General features: G+C 40.0%; 1 protein-coding gene across 1 annotated transcript; it reads left to right on the forward strand.

Moving 5' to 3' along the window:
* The first annotated feature begins 3,124 nt into the window (after nt 1-3,124).
* Nucleotides 3,125-12,677, forward strand: RAG1 (recombination activating 1). The gene is made up of 2 exons (XM_066187862.1): nt 3,125-3,227; nt 6,068-12,677. Exon 2 carries the CDS (start codon nt 6,112-6,114, stop codon nt 9,202-9,204), a length of 3,093 nt encoding a protein of 1,030 aa, XP_066043959.1. The 5' UTR covers nt 3,125-3,227; nt 6,068-6,111; the 3' UTR covers nt 9,205-12,677.
* The last annotated feature ends 913 nt before the right edge of the window (nt 12,678-13,590 follow it).

Raw genomic sequence — 13,590 nt, forward strand, 5'->3', positions numbered from 1 at the left:
CCAAGTGAACATACTGTATGCTGCTTTCATGAGCTGTAAAACAAGGAAATTTATCACTGTATGGGTTTTTAAAACAGATATCCTTAGATGGTGGGTTTTGTATATCTGAGAATTACTATTTTTTGTAATCTGCAAGGTGTCAAGGGCACTGATGTCCAACCTGTTTTAACCGAGAATTCAAGGAACTTATCTGGAGTTTTAATTCCAAGAATAAATGAATTTTTTATTCAGAAGGGTTTCCAAATCTGTAAGGCTTGGGCCTATTACCACGTATTAATGTCCATGCTGTAACAGAAATTAATGCAAAAATGCTTTTCTCCACTCGGTGGTGCCAGCTGCACAGGGAAAATATTTTCCAGCACTGAATCTATGCAGCTCAAACTGTTCAGCAATTGTACTTTTACGCACACAAAACATGCCCAAAGCTGTAGCAATTTGAGATCAATTAAAATCTTTAGCTGCCTGCTGTATCCCTACGAGACAGTATTTTTCCAAGGTGATTTCCTGTGTACTTGGAAGAAAAGCACTTGACTAGGCTTATGCATGCTCATGTAGTTCCTTTGATAAGGAAGCTGATGCCTGCACAGTGTGGTTTTGCTTGGGAACTCAGGCTCCCAGGGGGAACGGGACAGGCAGCCAGCTACCCGGGTGAAGTTTGGAATAAACACCCCAGAGGGAGAGATCTGTGAAACTTCTCAAAGAGCCTCAAATTCCTCCACCCTAACAATGCATATTGTCAGGGAACTGTGCCTGCCATTTCAAGATAAGAGAGGAAATCAGTCTGTGACAGCAGAGAGTGATTTTGATTGATATCTGGCATTGAAGCTCGACCTGATTTTTTTTTTTTTTAAAAGGTCTCTCCAAGTGCTAGGGAGTGAATAGTAAAAATAGGTAGATTGTTAGGAAGTTCAGGCAAAACAGCAGAGAGGTGAGCTCAGGCCCTACCCATCTAATGTTCTCAGATGTCTAGAAATGCCTCAGCCATGACATCCTTGTCCCACACTGTCCTGGCCTGGAATGACATCCAGGGCTTCTGTTCTACTTTATCCTGACACTGCCATTCAGATGTTTCTGATTGGGATTTATTTCATATTAGGGTTTTGAGTGTGTCACAAATCTGAGCAAGGATTTCAATATTTGTCTCTAAACCCTTTTACGTTCCCATTGCACTGCATATTCCATAAATACTTAGTTTCCTTTCTCCATACATTACTTGCTTTGACATGAATCTTTGCACTGGTTTGCAGGTGCTGTTAGCCTCTCATGAGGCCCAAAGACGCAGGACTAACCACTTCTCCAAGGCACCATCTAACAAGAATAGCTTGAGTCAGAATGGCTGGACAAGGACCTGGAGGTGCTGGTTGACAGTCAGCTCAAAATGAGCCAGCAGTGCCCAGGTGGCCAAGAAGGCAAATGGTATCGTGGCCTGCTTCAGCAGTAGTGTAGTCAGCAGGACCAGACACTGATGAAGCTGCACCTTGTATCCTGTGCTCACTTTTGGACCTCTCACTACAAGAAAGACATTGAAGTGCTTGGGCAATGAGACTGGTGAAAGGTCTAGAAAACAGGTCTTATTTGGAGCAGCTGATACAGCTGGGGTTGTTTAGCCTGGAGAAAAGGAGGCTCGGGGGAGAACTTACTGCTCTCTACAACTGCCTTCCTTTCAAGGAGATTGTACCAAGTTGGGGTCGGGCTATTTCCCAAGTAACAAGTGATAGGACAAGAGGAAATAGCCTCAAGTTGCACCAGGAGAGGTTTAGATTGGATATTAGAAAAAAATTCTTTACCAAAAGGGTTGAAGAGTATTGGAACTGGCTGGCCACAGAAGTTGTTGAGTCACTGTCCCAAGGGGATATTTAAAAGACACACAGATGTGTCACTTGTGGAAAAGATTTAGTGGTGGACTCGTCCATGTTAGGTTTGTGGTTAGACCTGATGATCTTAAGAGCCTTTTCCAACCTAGAGGCTTCTATGACTCTAAGAACTGAAACCGTTGTAAGATCAGAGTAGATAAAGGAGTGTGAGTCCTCTCACCTATTTTAGCTACGGCAAATATCAAGTACTACAACTTTTGTTGATTCTTCTTCTGGCTGACATCAGTTGCTGTCAGGTAAGAGGTGCATTAACTGGGAGATCCCGAGCTGCAGTGTAAGCACAGTGGCCTCCCTCAGCCACCTTCTCAGGGAAAAGTGTGCAAGTCAGAAATGGATTTTGAGTTCTGCAGCATCACAAAGCCTCCAGAAAAAAAGGGAAATGACTGGGTGTTTATGTGGTTTTTCTGCTATTGAAAACTCCTACTTCTGGAGCGTGAACTTAGGTTCACATTTGAAAGGACCTAATGGATCACTAGATTTTTTGTACAATGTTGTGTGTGGAGACTGAAAACTTTCAGGGTGCTCTTATATGACAGCATCTTTCCACTTTGAGTCGGTTTTTGAGATAGTTGCTTTGTGGAGACCAAACATAGGTTTTATTCCTGGGCTTTCAGGAAAAAGACTCTAGTGGCCAATGTTTGTGGTCACCTGTGGCCCATACCTGGTGTAATACCTACCAGTTACTCAACAAGTATGTAACTAACTTTTATACTGTTGATTTGTCCTGCCTGCCCTAGGCCTTCAAGACCCCAGAGGTAATATCCATGAAAATTAAATACTGGCATCAGAAGCACGGATATTTTGTGATCCCTGTTGTGATTCACCCAAACTGCAAAAGGTTGGCTGGGGAAGTGAGACATTGGCCTTCAATGAAATAGCTTTGACGTGGAACACCAGTGTGACCAAGACTAGGTTCTCCTCTCAGAGAGTTAACAGTGAAGAAACCAGTTATGAAACTACAGAGAAGAAAGCTAAATGCAAACTTTGTGTTAAAAAACAGTGCAGGTGCTCCTCAGAGAGAGTCTGCATACTTATCTCAGAGCCCAGGAGTCTCACACAAGATGACCTTGTTTATATGAATTTTGTGGTTAAGCCTCATAAATTGCCAGGTGCCACCTGGATTTGAGAGTTCTCTATTGTGTTCAGTTCAAATAAACTGTGGTTAGCACCAGTGTTGTATGGGGAACTCAGAGGGAGAGGGATAAGTGAGATAAACAGCACTGCAGTGTCTTTAAAAAGCAGAGGGAACACAGAAAGAGTGAGAGCATGCATGAGAGACAGCAAACAAGCTTGACATTTGGAACAAACTGGGCAGACATAGCAGCAGTTCTACAAACTGACAGCGAGCTGAAGGTAGGCTAGCAGTATTAATGACAGCATCCCAGGTGCTTGTAGGACATCCCAGTGTTGGTTCCTTGTCCTGGTTTAATGGGCAGGTCAATGATTTTATATGTGCTTCCTCACTTCAGAGTTGTTCCATTCATTTTGGTGAGCCTTTTTATAAAGCAAAGTCTTCCCTGATGTGAACAAAAGTATTGCAATCTTGCTTGTCTTCAGAAATGAATGAAATACTGTGATCCGGGGGAAAAAAGGGATTTCTTTTCCCTTTTAAAGAGAAAAAGAGACGATATTGAACACAGCTGTTTGAGTTGATTAAATAACCATGGCTGGAGATTCATGCCTGGGGTTCCCTCTGTAAGAATCTGAGAGGGGTAGGCAAGGTGAAAAAAGATTGTTCAGCATGACCCCCAACTAGAATAACAGAACACAGGCAAATTGTGCATGAGTAGCATGAAATATTCCTAGCACTGGGAATATTTCTTGCTCTCCCAAGAGAGCTGCTGTAATCTCCACTGCCCGGGAGCTAGACAATTCAAAAGCATTTGATGAGCGGCCTGTTGGCCACAATTAACTACTGCAGAAGGTGAAGGTCTGATAACCTGAGAAGGCGTCTTTGTCATTCATTTCTTCCAGGACATGTTCAATGAAAGAGGAAAAGAAAAAACTGCTTGAACTTTCCTTTAGCATGGGTAAACCCTGTCTGATTCATTTGAGCTGGTGATTAGTAGCAAGAGTCAGGTCATGGCTTTGGAGATGAGTATGGCATTGCAGTGGCTCTTACTCAAAGGGTCAGAAGAGCAGAGAAAGTATTAAGTATTTTGCATTAAATATACGCCGTGCTGGCTGTTCCTTTACAATGACTTTGATATCATCCTGAAGAGGCATTGCACATGGTTTAAGAGATTCTGGAGGTACTGGTAAAATTACACAAAATTGCATGGGGTGTTATGTAGAAGAGAAGGATCTGTGGGCAGTATAGGGCAACTAGGTATTCAATTACTCTGCAGGTGGTAGGAACACAGAACTGTTCAGGGGAAACGGGTTACTGCTCAGGGCATAAATTTCACCAAGTCTGTCACTAGATGCAGACAAGAGAGTGAGACAGTAGTAATGCTCTGAATACATCTGTGCACAGCTGCACCTCACAGATCTGTGAACAGCAGAATACAAGCATGCTCGTTGCCAGGCTGGATCAGCAATGAACAGCAGGGGACTGCAGCGCAGACAGAGATATTAGGAGTACAGGCAGCTGGACAGAGCAATGTGGGCAGATGGGGACAGTGGTATGGGCAGCTTGTTCTCAGTGGGATGGAGTGAAGAGAAGCTGGGAAGAAAACAAACCTAAATTTTACTTGCCAAGCCTAATGGATGATTTTAAAGTAAAACTCAGCTCTTCAGGAAAGAGCTAATCAGACTGGTATGTCATTCTGGATGTGGAACTTAATGAATGCATGCGGTCCTTTCCCAACAGACTCTGAAGAGCTGTACTGAAATGATGTTTTATTGAAAGGTTATAGATGAAATAATCTCAGAAACCCTGGGCGTCATCACTTTGGACTATGACTTGGATATATTACCTAATGAAGGACACCTTCTGAATAGACACTGAATTGAGGTTTCTAGCAAGTTATATGGATTACTAACTGATGATAAAATGAGTAAAAGAAATCACAGCTATGTAATTTCTAGTTCTAGTGCATTGTCTTAAGGTACAGTCTTCCCCATTTTTATTACTCACACCAACCAGAGCAGTAAAACTAAAATAAGTCAGAAAACATAACTGAATTCTCTCTATACTGTTTGTTTACCTTGTGCACTTCTCATAGCCAGGTAATGAAAAATAGGTTAGTCACTCTTGTTGTTTCTATACAATTTTATTTTCTGGGTCTGATGCCGTAGCAAAAAGTTTCCATGTGTGAGGTGAAAGTCTTGTATTTATTTTTATACACACCATATTTCCATGGAAACCACATTGATATTACTTTTGGCTGCACCTCTATGAAAGTTAAAATTAGGGTCAAATTTACACAGACATTTTCAGATTTCCAGTACCAGTAATCCTTACAGAGAGATCTCAGCAAGGTACTTAAATGAACAACTAATGTACAATGTATAAATATTCTCTCACAATCAAATCTGAAGCCAGTATGCATTGCTGTATTTCCTTTGGAGTTCAGGGAACTGTAGTGCTTTGCATCAACAGAGGACGCACTCCTCCTGCTTTAATGGAGTGACTCATACTCATTAAACATACACTAAAGTGCCTTACAAAGCTGGGGCCTGAATAAAGTCTACACTGGGATTGAGTGGTATGTGCTGCTCTGCCCATGTGGAAACCTAGGAAACACTTCTGACCAGATTCAGAACTGACAAGTAACACGAGAGCCATGGGTTTGCTGATTTAGATAATATAGCATGAACACACAAAATTCTACCTTTCAGACACCGAGTTCAGTTTCACATTAAAGAAATCACCAACTTTCAGACTGTAATGCTGTTATCTATTGTTACTTATGGTAAGCTATGTTACTTATGGTAAGCTCCATCAAGCTAAAGAAGGAAGGGGCGGATTTGGATGTTTACTACAGGATTACTAATGGCTTAATGTAAGGTGCACATGTGATCAAATAGACATGTGATGCCTCAGGATCAAAGTCAAAATAAATTTGGGGATTCATCTCATATATTGAGTGGACAGCTTTTTCTGGGCCTGTCAGTTCAGCAGATGTCTTGGCTGAGTAATGACTTTCAAAGTAGTTCTTAATTAAAGCGATTAGAACTGTTCTATTAAAAATCATGGCTATGTTAATTATTTTGGAAAATAAGCTAACTTACATCTTTCTGTTTCTCAGGTGATCTGGTTTCTGTGAGATTGCAGATACCAGTAGCATCACAAATGGACCTACCTGAAGAACTTCAGCATACAAATACAAAATTTTCTGAATGGAAATTCAAGCTTTTTAAATTGCGGTCATTTGAAAAAAAACCCTCTGATGACAGCCAGCACATAAACAAAGACCAGGCAGATGAGGCTGTTTCTTCAAACAAAGAATTCATCCTGCGTAAAGATGAAGCAGTGCCAAGAGGAGAAAAGATGGAGTTATTGGGCAATAGGCAGGGACTTGAGGAAGATGTGCATGCCATGAAAACACAAGACAATAGAGCTCATCAGAACAATCTGGAGCAACTCTGCCGCATCTGTGGAGTTTCGTTTAAAACTGATGGTTACAAGAGAACTTACCCAGTGCATGGGCCAGTGGATGATGAAACTCTGTTGCTTCTGAGAAAGAAAGAAAAAACAGCAACCTCTTGGCCAGATCTTATTGCTAAGGTTTTCAAGATTGATGTGCGAGGGGATGTTGATACTATCCATCCCACTCGATTTTGTCACAACTGTTGGAGTATTATGCACAGAAAATTCAGTAATACTCCATGTGAAGTATATTTTCCTAGGAACAGCACAATGGAGTGGCAACCCCATTCCCCAAACTGTGATGTGTGCCATACTACCAGACGAGGAGTCAAGAGAAAGAAACAGCCCCCAAACGTACAACGTGGCAAACGTGTCAAAACCACTGGGGAACGTGCTCGGCTAAACAGAGGTGTAAAGAACCAAGCACAGATAAACAACAAAAATTTAATTAAAGAGATTGTAAATTGCAAGGACATACACCTCAGCACCAAGCTGCTTGCAATTGATTACCCAGTAGATTTCATTAAATCCATCTGCTGCCAGATTTGTGATCATATTTTGGCAGATCCAGTGGAAACAACATGCAGACACTTGTTTTGCAGAACTTGCATCCTTAAATGTATCAGGGTTATGGGAAGCTATTGCCCCTCCTGTTGGTATCCTTGCTTTCCTACTGATCTGGTTATCCCAGTGAAATCCTTCCTGAACATCCTTGATAACCTGAGTATAAGATGCCCTGTGAAGGAATGTGATGAAGAGATCTTGCATGGAAAATATGGCCAACACCTCTCTGGTCACAGGGAGATGAAAGATGGAGAGTTCTATAGCTGCATAAATAAAGGTGGCCGACCGAGGCAGCACCTCCTGTCTTTGACAAGGAGAGCTCAGAAACATCGTCTGAGGGAACTGAAGCGTCAAGTCAAAGCTTTTGCTGAGAAAGAAGAGGGTGGTGATATAAAGGCTGTATGCATGACTTTGTTCCTGCTAGCTTTGAGAGCCAAAAATGAACACAAACAAGCAGATGAACTGGAGGCTATAATGCAAGGGAGGGGATCTGGACTTCATCCTGCTGTCTGTCTGGCCATCCGAATCAACACATTTCTCAGCTGCAGTCAGTACCATAAAATGTATAGAACAGTAAAAGCTGTCTCTGGGAGGCAGATCTTCCAACCTTTGCATGCTCTTCGCACTGCTGAGAAAGCCCTCCTACCAGGTTATCACCCATTTGAGTGGAAACCTCCCCTGAAAAATGTATCCACTAACACAGAAGTGGGAATTATAGATGGACTGTCAGGATTGCCACTCTCAATTGATGACTACCCAGTAGACACAATTGCAAAGAGATTCCGATATGATGCAGCCTTGGTTTGTGCCTTAAAAGACATGGAAGACGAGATCTTGGAAGGCATGAAAGCAAAAAACCTGGACGACTATTTGAATGGCCCCTTCACTGTGGTAGTAAAAGAGTCCTGTGATGGAATGGGAGATGTCAGTGAGAAGCATGGAAGTGGGCCTGCTGTCCCAGAGAAGGCTGTTCGCTTTTCCTTCACAGTCATGAACATTTCTATAGCACATGGGAATGAAAGCAAGAGGATCTTTGAGGAAGTAAAGCCCAATTCAGAGTTGTGCTGTAAGCCCTTATGCCTTATGCTGGCTGATGAATCTGATCATGAAACTCTGACAGCAATCCTGAGCCCTCTGATAGCAGAAAGAGAGGCTATGAAAAACAGTGAACTGCTGCTTGAAATGGGAGGCATCCTGAGAACATTCAGATTTGTCTTTAGGGGTACAGGATACGATGAGAAACTCATGCGGGAAGTGGAAGGGCTGGAGGCCTCAGGTTCCACTTACATTTGTACCTTGTGTGATGCAACCCGCTTGGAAGCATCCCAGAATCTGGTCTTTCACTCCATAACCAGGAGCCATGCTGAAAATCTGGAGCGATATGAAATATGGAGGTCCAACCCATATCACGAGTCTGTTGATGAGCTCCGTGACAGAGTGAAGGGTGTTTCAGCCAAACCTTTTATTGAGACTGTCCCCTCCATAGATGCATTGCACTGTGACATTGGCAATGCTACAGAATTCTACAGGATTTTCCAGATGGAGATCGGTGAACTTTACAAGAATCCTGATGTGTCTAAAGAGGAGAGGAAGAGGTGGCAGTTGGCTCTTGACAAACACCTCAGGAAGAAGATGAACTTGAAGCCTATGTTGAAGATGAGTGGAAATTTTGCCAGAAAGCTCATGTCCAAAGAGACTGTAGAGGCAGTGTGTGAATTAATAAAGTGTGAGGAAAGGCATGAAGCCCTGAAAGAACTAATGGACCTTTATCTGAAGATGAAGCCAGTGTGGCGATCCTCATGCCCTGCCAAGGAGTGCCCAGAACTGCTGTGCCAGTATAGCTACAATTCACAGCGTTTTGCAGAACTCTTATCGACAAAGTTCAAGTACAGATATGAGGGCAAGATTACAAATTATTTCCACAAAACACTTGCTCATGTTCCTGAAATCATTGAAAGAGATGGGTCCATTGGGGCCTGGGCAAGCGAAGGAAATGAGTCTGGAAACAAACTGTTTAGGAGGTTCCGAAAAATGAATGCCAGGCAGTCCAAAGTCTATGAGATGGAGGATGTCTTGAAGCACCACTGGCTATATACCTCCAAGTACCTCCAGAAATTTATGAATGCTCATAAAACATTAAAAAGCCAGAGCTTCACCATTGATTCAGAGGGTTGTTTAGGTGACTCCTTGCCACTAGAGGTCTTGGAAAACAGTGATTCAGCAGAACTCTAAATGTACAGCACATTTGGTGTTGAGTTTGTGATGGTGTCTCCCTGCAAGGAATCAGATTTTTCTTCAAACCTGTAGAGGTACAGAGAAGTCTGAAATTTACGCTCCCTCTTAAGGTGCTGAGAGGGGTTCCTTTAATAAACACCGTGTGTGTTGGGCATTTCCAAGAGGCAGTGCACTGGTGCATTTACCAGTTGTCATATGAGATGAAAGGAGAAAAAAATTGCAAAGAAGGGTCTTGGTTTTGTTCTGGTCATATTGTTTCTAAGGGATAAAACCAAAGTAAACAAGGTTTTATAGCAAGTTTTAGTTGAGAGGGAATATGATTGTGGAGAGTTGTGACAGTTGCTGCAAAGAAGCATTGCTGTTTGTTTGCATTTTGTTGAATATTTTCCTATTTACTTTTTAAGAGGGCTTGATTATTCTTGGTGGTTCTTTGGGTTTTATAAGTAAAGATTTGTCAGTGAGACAGCTGGATAATTGTTTTGAGATAAAGTTCAGTTATTTTTGTAGAAAATACTTACTAAAGATGCAAACTTTGATGCCACATATTCTAGAAATATTATTATTTGACATATATATTGTAATACTGCTTAGGAGCAGATGATGGTATCATCATGCTAATTTACTATATGAAGATATAGGAAAGGTAGCTGAAGTTTTTAAAAGATATTTTTATCATAGCTTGTTTACTCTCAAAGGCAAACTTGTACTTGTGCTCCTATATCAGGATTTACAGTACCTTGCGGTTATCTCATTATACAAAGTACATTCAAGCTCTGCTGTGTAGCTTGTTGTTTCATGAGCATTTTAGACTTCTACGGTAACTTCAGTATATAGTACAATTTGCATTAGTACAGTTTTATTGAATGAATTCCTGGCCTCACTGAAGTCACCAGTAAATCCTCATTAATACCAGTAGGTGCACAGTTTCACCAAGTGACTTTAGTCACAGCAGTCCCATTTCTCAGGAGATGGTTATTACCTTGATCAGATACATGCCAGTAGAATATTTCCCTGACTGCTGCTGCTGTACTTCAGCTGTATCTGATACCAAACTTTTTCTCACCTGGGATATACCACATGCAGAGCCTCATTTTCCAAATCTGTAAAAGAGGGATAATATTTATTACCCTCAAAAATAGTTGCTTACATGATTAGTTAAAAAGCAATAAACTCTCTTGAAATCTCTGCATGCCATATTTTTCACTATTGCAGCAGTGTTTAATTGGTATTTGTCTTTCGGAAGTGATATTTAGTATATTCATAATTCATAAAATTATGAGTTTAGTTCACTGCCGTATTAATGAAACATACTCAAGTACATGAGATGCCTCCAAATCATCCAGCCTTTCCGATCTGCATCTGTGGCTAGGGTGTTACTTGTTTGGAGTAATGTTTCTGAAACAAGATTAAACGTGGAAAAAATCAAAGCACAGATCTAAAAGAACCTACTTTTTTTTTCCATTTTGATGTGGCAGAAGTTGGTTTCTGAGTGTGAGTGAACAGCGAATTTAAAAGATTTAACGGTCTGAGGTTTGTTTTGTAATAGCTTGTTCATGTTGTTTACTATATCTTTAGGGGTCTGGCATTAACCATTTATGGACAATTAAAAAAGAGAATTAAGAGCTAGTAATTAGTACAAATATTAATGTTATTCTAATTATTCCTTTCTTTTGGTTTCAACTAATTTAATCACTATTTTAAAAATAGTCTGTAATTTAGGATTTTAGTTTAACATGATTTCTTTAAACATAATTTAACACAATGTCAAAACCTGCAGTTGGAAATAATGTCTTTTTTTCTAAGCAGTCATGAGGGCTACAGCATTTTCAGTATGGTGTATCATGTACATCTGCACTTACTGAGTATTCATTTCTAGATTAATTTTCTTTTAAATTTCTTTGAAAACAAATATTTCCTATATAGCATAAAAGCTGGTTTTACATAAGTATCATTCTTTATCAATAAATTCAGACCACAAATGGAGCTGTTGCTTAGGGAGTATAAATAGCAGGTATAAAGAACATTCTCTAGCCGTTATAGTTTTGCAGATATAGTTTTCATATTTGGTCAGCATGTATTTAATTATACAAATAGTTGCACACTTTTCTTTTTTTTCTCTGGATGTATATTTGGGACAACTGTTTTACTTTATGTTGTATCCTTGAGTTTGCTAGAATGAATTAAGGGGTTTCTTTAACAATCCTGACTCATCTCATGGTGATTTTTACTCCATTTAAGTGGCATATACAGTTTTCATTGCCTTTTGCACAGGAGTGAATTTCAAGTAATCCAAAGTCATCCACAGCAATGCATTGTTACTGATATGCATATGTGTCATGGAGTGAGCGACCAGAGTTTGTTAATTTTGCACGTGTAATTTCAGTGACTCTTACTGAAACATTGTCCAGTTCCAAATTCAATTTAACAGGCTGCCAATATAACAGCAAGTGATTGATCTCACTGTCTTTGAAAGGGCTGGGAAAATTTGATCCTTGTATGTATGATTTCTTAAGACAAGCCTTACATCCTGGGGTAACTCATCAAAATGAACAAAATGTGAGTGGGGACAGAGGAACGCAGTGCCATGTGGCAGTATTCTTGTGTGAGATATTTTAAGCTATAAAGTCACATTTCACACTCTACCAGCTCTGGGCAGGATAGCTGACACAGAGAGGTACTACTATTTTTTTTCCTTTTCTCTTTTTTTCAGACTTGAATCTAGTTTAATCTTCTATTTCCCCTTGTTGACATTTTCCTGTAAATCAGTTTAGAATTTTGAGCTCATTAGAACAAATACTGAAAGTGTAGGTATCTGCAAGTGAAGCTTTTGTAAACAGTGCTGAAATAACGATGCTGCATGCACACAGCCATGCACTGGAAGGCAAACAAATCCTGACTGCAGACAGGTGCATCATTTGGTTATGCAGCCTGTTGTTAAGCTTTCTGACTTTGAGGAGGCTTTAGAAATATGGAGAGACTTCTATTCATGGTACTCTTTCAAACCTTCACATTCTCTTTTTTACATTAATAACTGGTACAAATCCTTCAGTAATTCACAGTAAATAATTACCACCTTGTTCTGAAATGGTATTGACTGTAGTTTTCATACAATCACATTATGTGCCTTGTTTTGTTTGGCTTTGATTTATTTTGTTTTATTCCAGGGTTTTATGTTGTGAATTGCCATGTCATAAATGATGAACGATGAATGAACTATGTTAGAAGCCATGATTCTCCTGTCACATGTTTTTCTTCCTCACGGGAATAATTCTATTGTCTTTAAACAAATCAGCTTTGACTTTTAGTCAGGTAGTTCAGAAACAAACTCTACATATTTACAGGATCCTAATTTCTGACTACGCTGAGTTATTTGCATTGTTTCACTGCATGGCTTTGTAATTTTACTTTTTCTTACTGTATTACAGTTTCTTATTTCATTAAACCAGTGTAAAATAAAGTCCTCATAAATATTTAAGTTTCTGACTTTTTATTTCTTACAGTTTTTCAATGATGCACCAAATTTCCTGGTGGTAGTCTTAGTTTTCATTTAAATTGTGGATGCTTTTCACAGTTAGGCTGTTCTAATACTCAGAGGCAGATTCCAGCCCTGTTCTGGAAGTCACTAACACAAATGAACATTACTCTGTGAATCTCAGCAGTCCTTTCAACACCCTTCCTCACAGGCAACTTTTTGACAGAACACTAAACTGATATAAAACCGGTTTTATTTAGTCTCTAAATGCCTTTTGGTTCATTTACAAATACCATCCCAGATTTCATGTAAAATCAGCCTTGTGCTGTTAACACTATGCTAATACATTAAGTGTCTTTTGCATCAAAGTTTGGCTCCTCACTAGAGGTTAAGCTGTAAAGATTAGTTTCAATCTACCTTTCAGTCTATTATTTGCAGCTTGGCTTTATTCTACTTCAGAAAAATCTTTATTTCTTCCTTACAATGATATCTAGAGGTTAGGAGATTTATGTAAACCAACTGGTTTGAATGGAACTAATGACAAGCAACTTAAGCTACCTGACTTCCTGTGTAATCAGAAAACCAGACATCTAATATCTGGTCTTTATATCACCAACTTAGCTTTTTCATTTGACCTCAAGTAAAATAATTGTTGGATGGAAAAAAACCCCAGAGCCCATATAAAGCAAAAACCTAAGCTTCAGACAGTTTTCTGGCAAATTAGGATGATATAACTCCCTTACTCCTAAATCTGTAATAACTGACTGAATTTTACTTTCCATGTACTTCTGTGGGGATAAGATGGAGAATAATTGAGGCCTGCCATGGGTCTTCACAGTACAGCTTTAGGGGACTGAATATGGTGTAATTGTCAAACAGCTGACCAGCTGCCACTACTAAGTTTTTCCTTA

This window comes from Chamaea fasciata, unplaced genomic scaffold, assembly GCF_029207755.1.
Source record: "Chamaea fasciata isolate MVZ Bird 193981 ecotype frontalis unplaced genomic scaffold, bChaFas1.0.hap1 SCAF_7, whole genome shotgun sequence".
NCBI classification, from domain to species: Eukaryota; Metazoa; Chordata; class Aves; order Passeriformes; family Sylviidae; genus Chamaea; species Chamaea fasciata.

Excerpts from the sequence above, each read along its gene's own strand:
- RAG1 (XM_066187862.1), top strand. The coding sequence starts at position 6,112 with ATGGACCTACCTGAAGAACTTCAGCATACAAATACAAAATTTTCTGAA.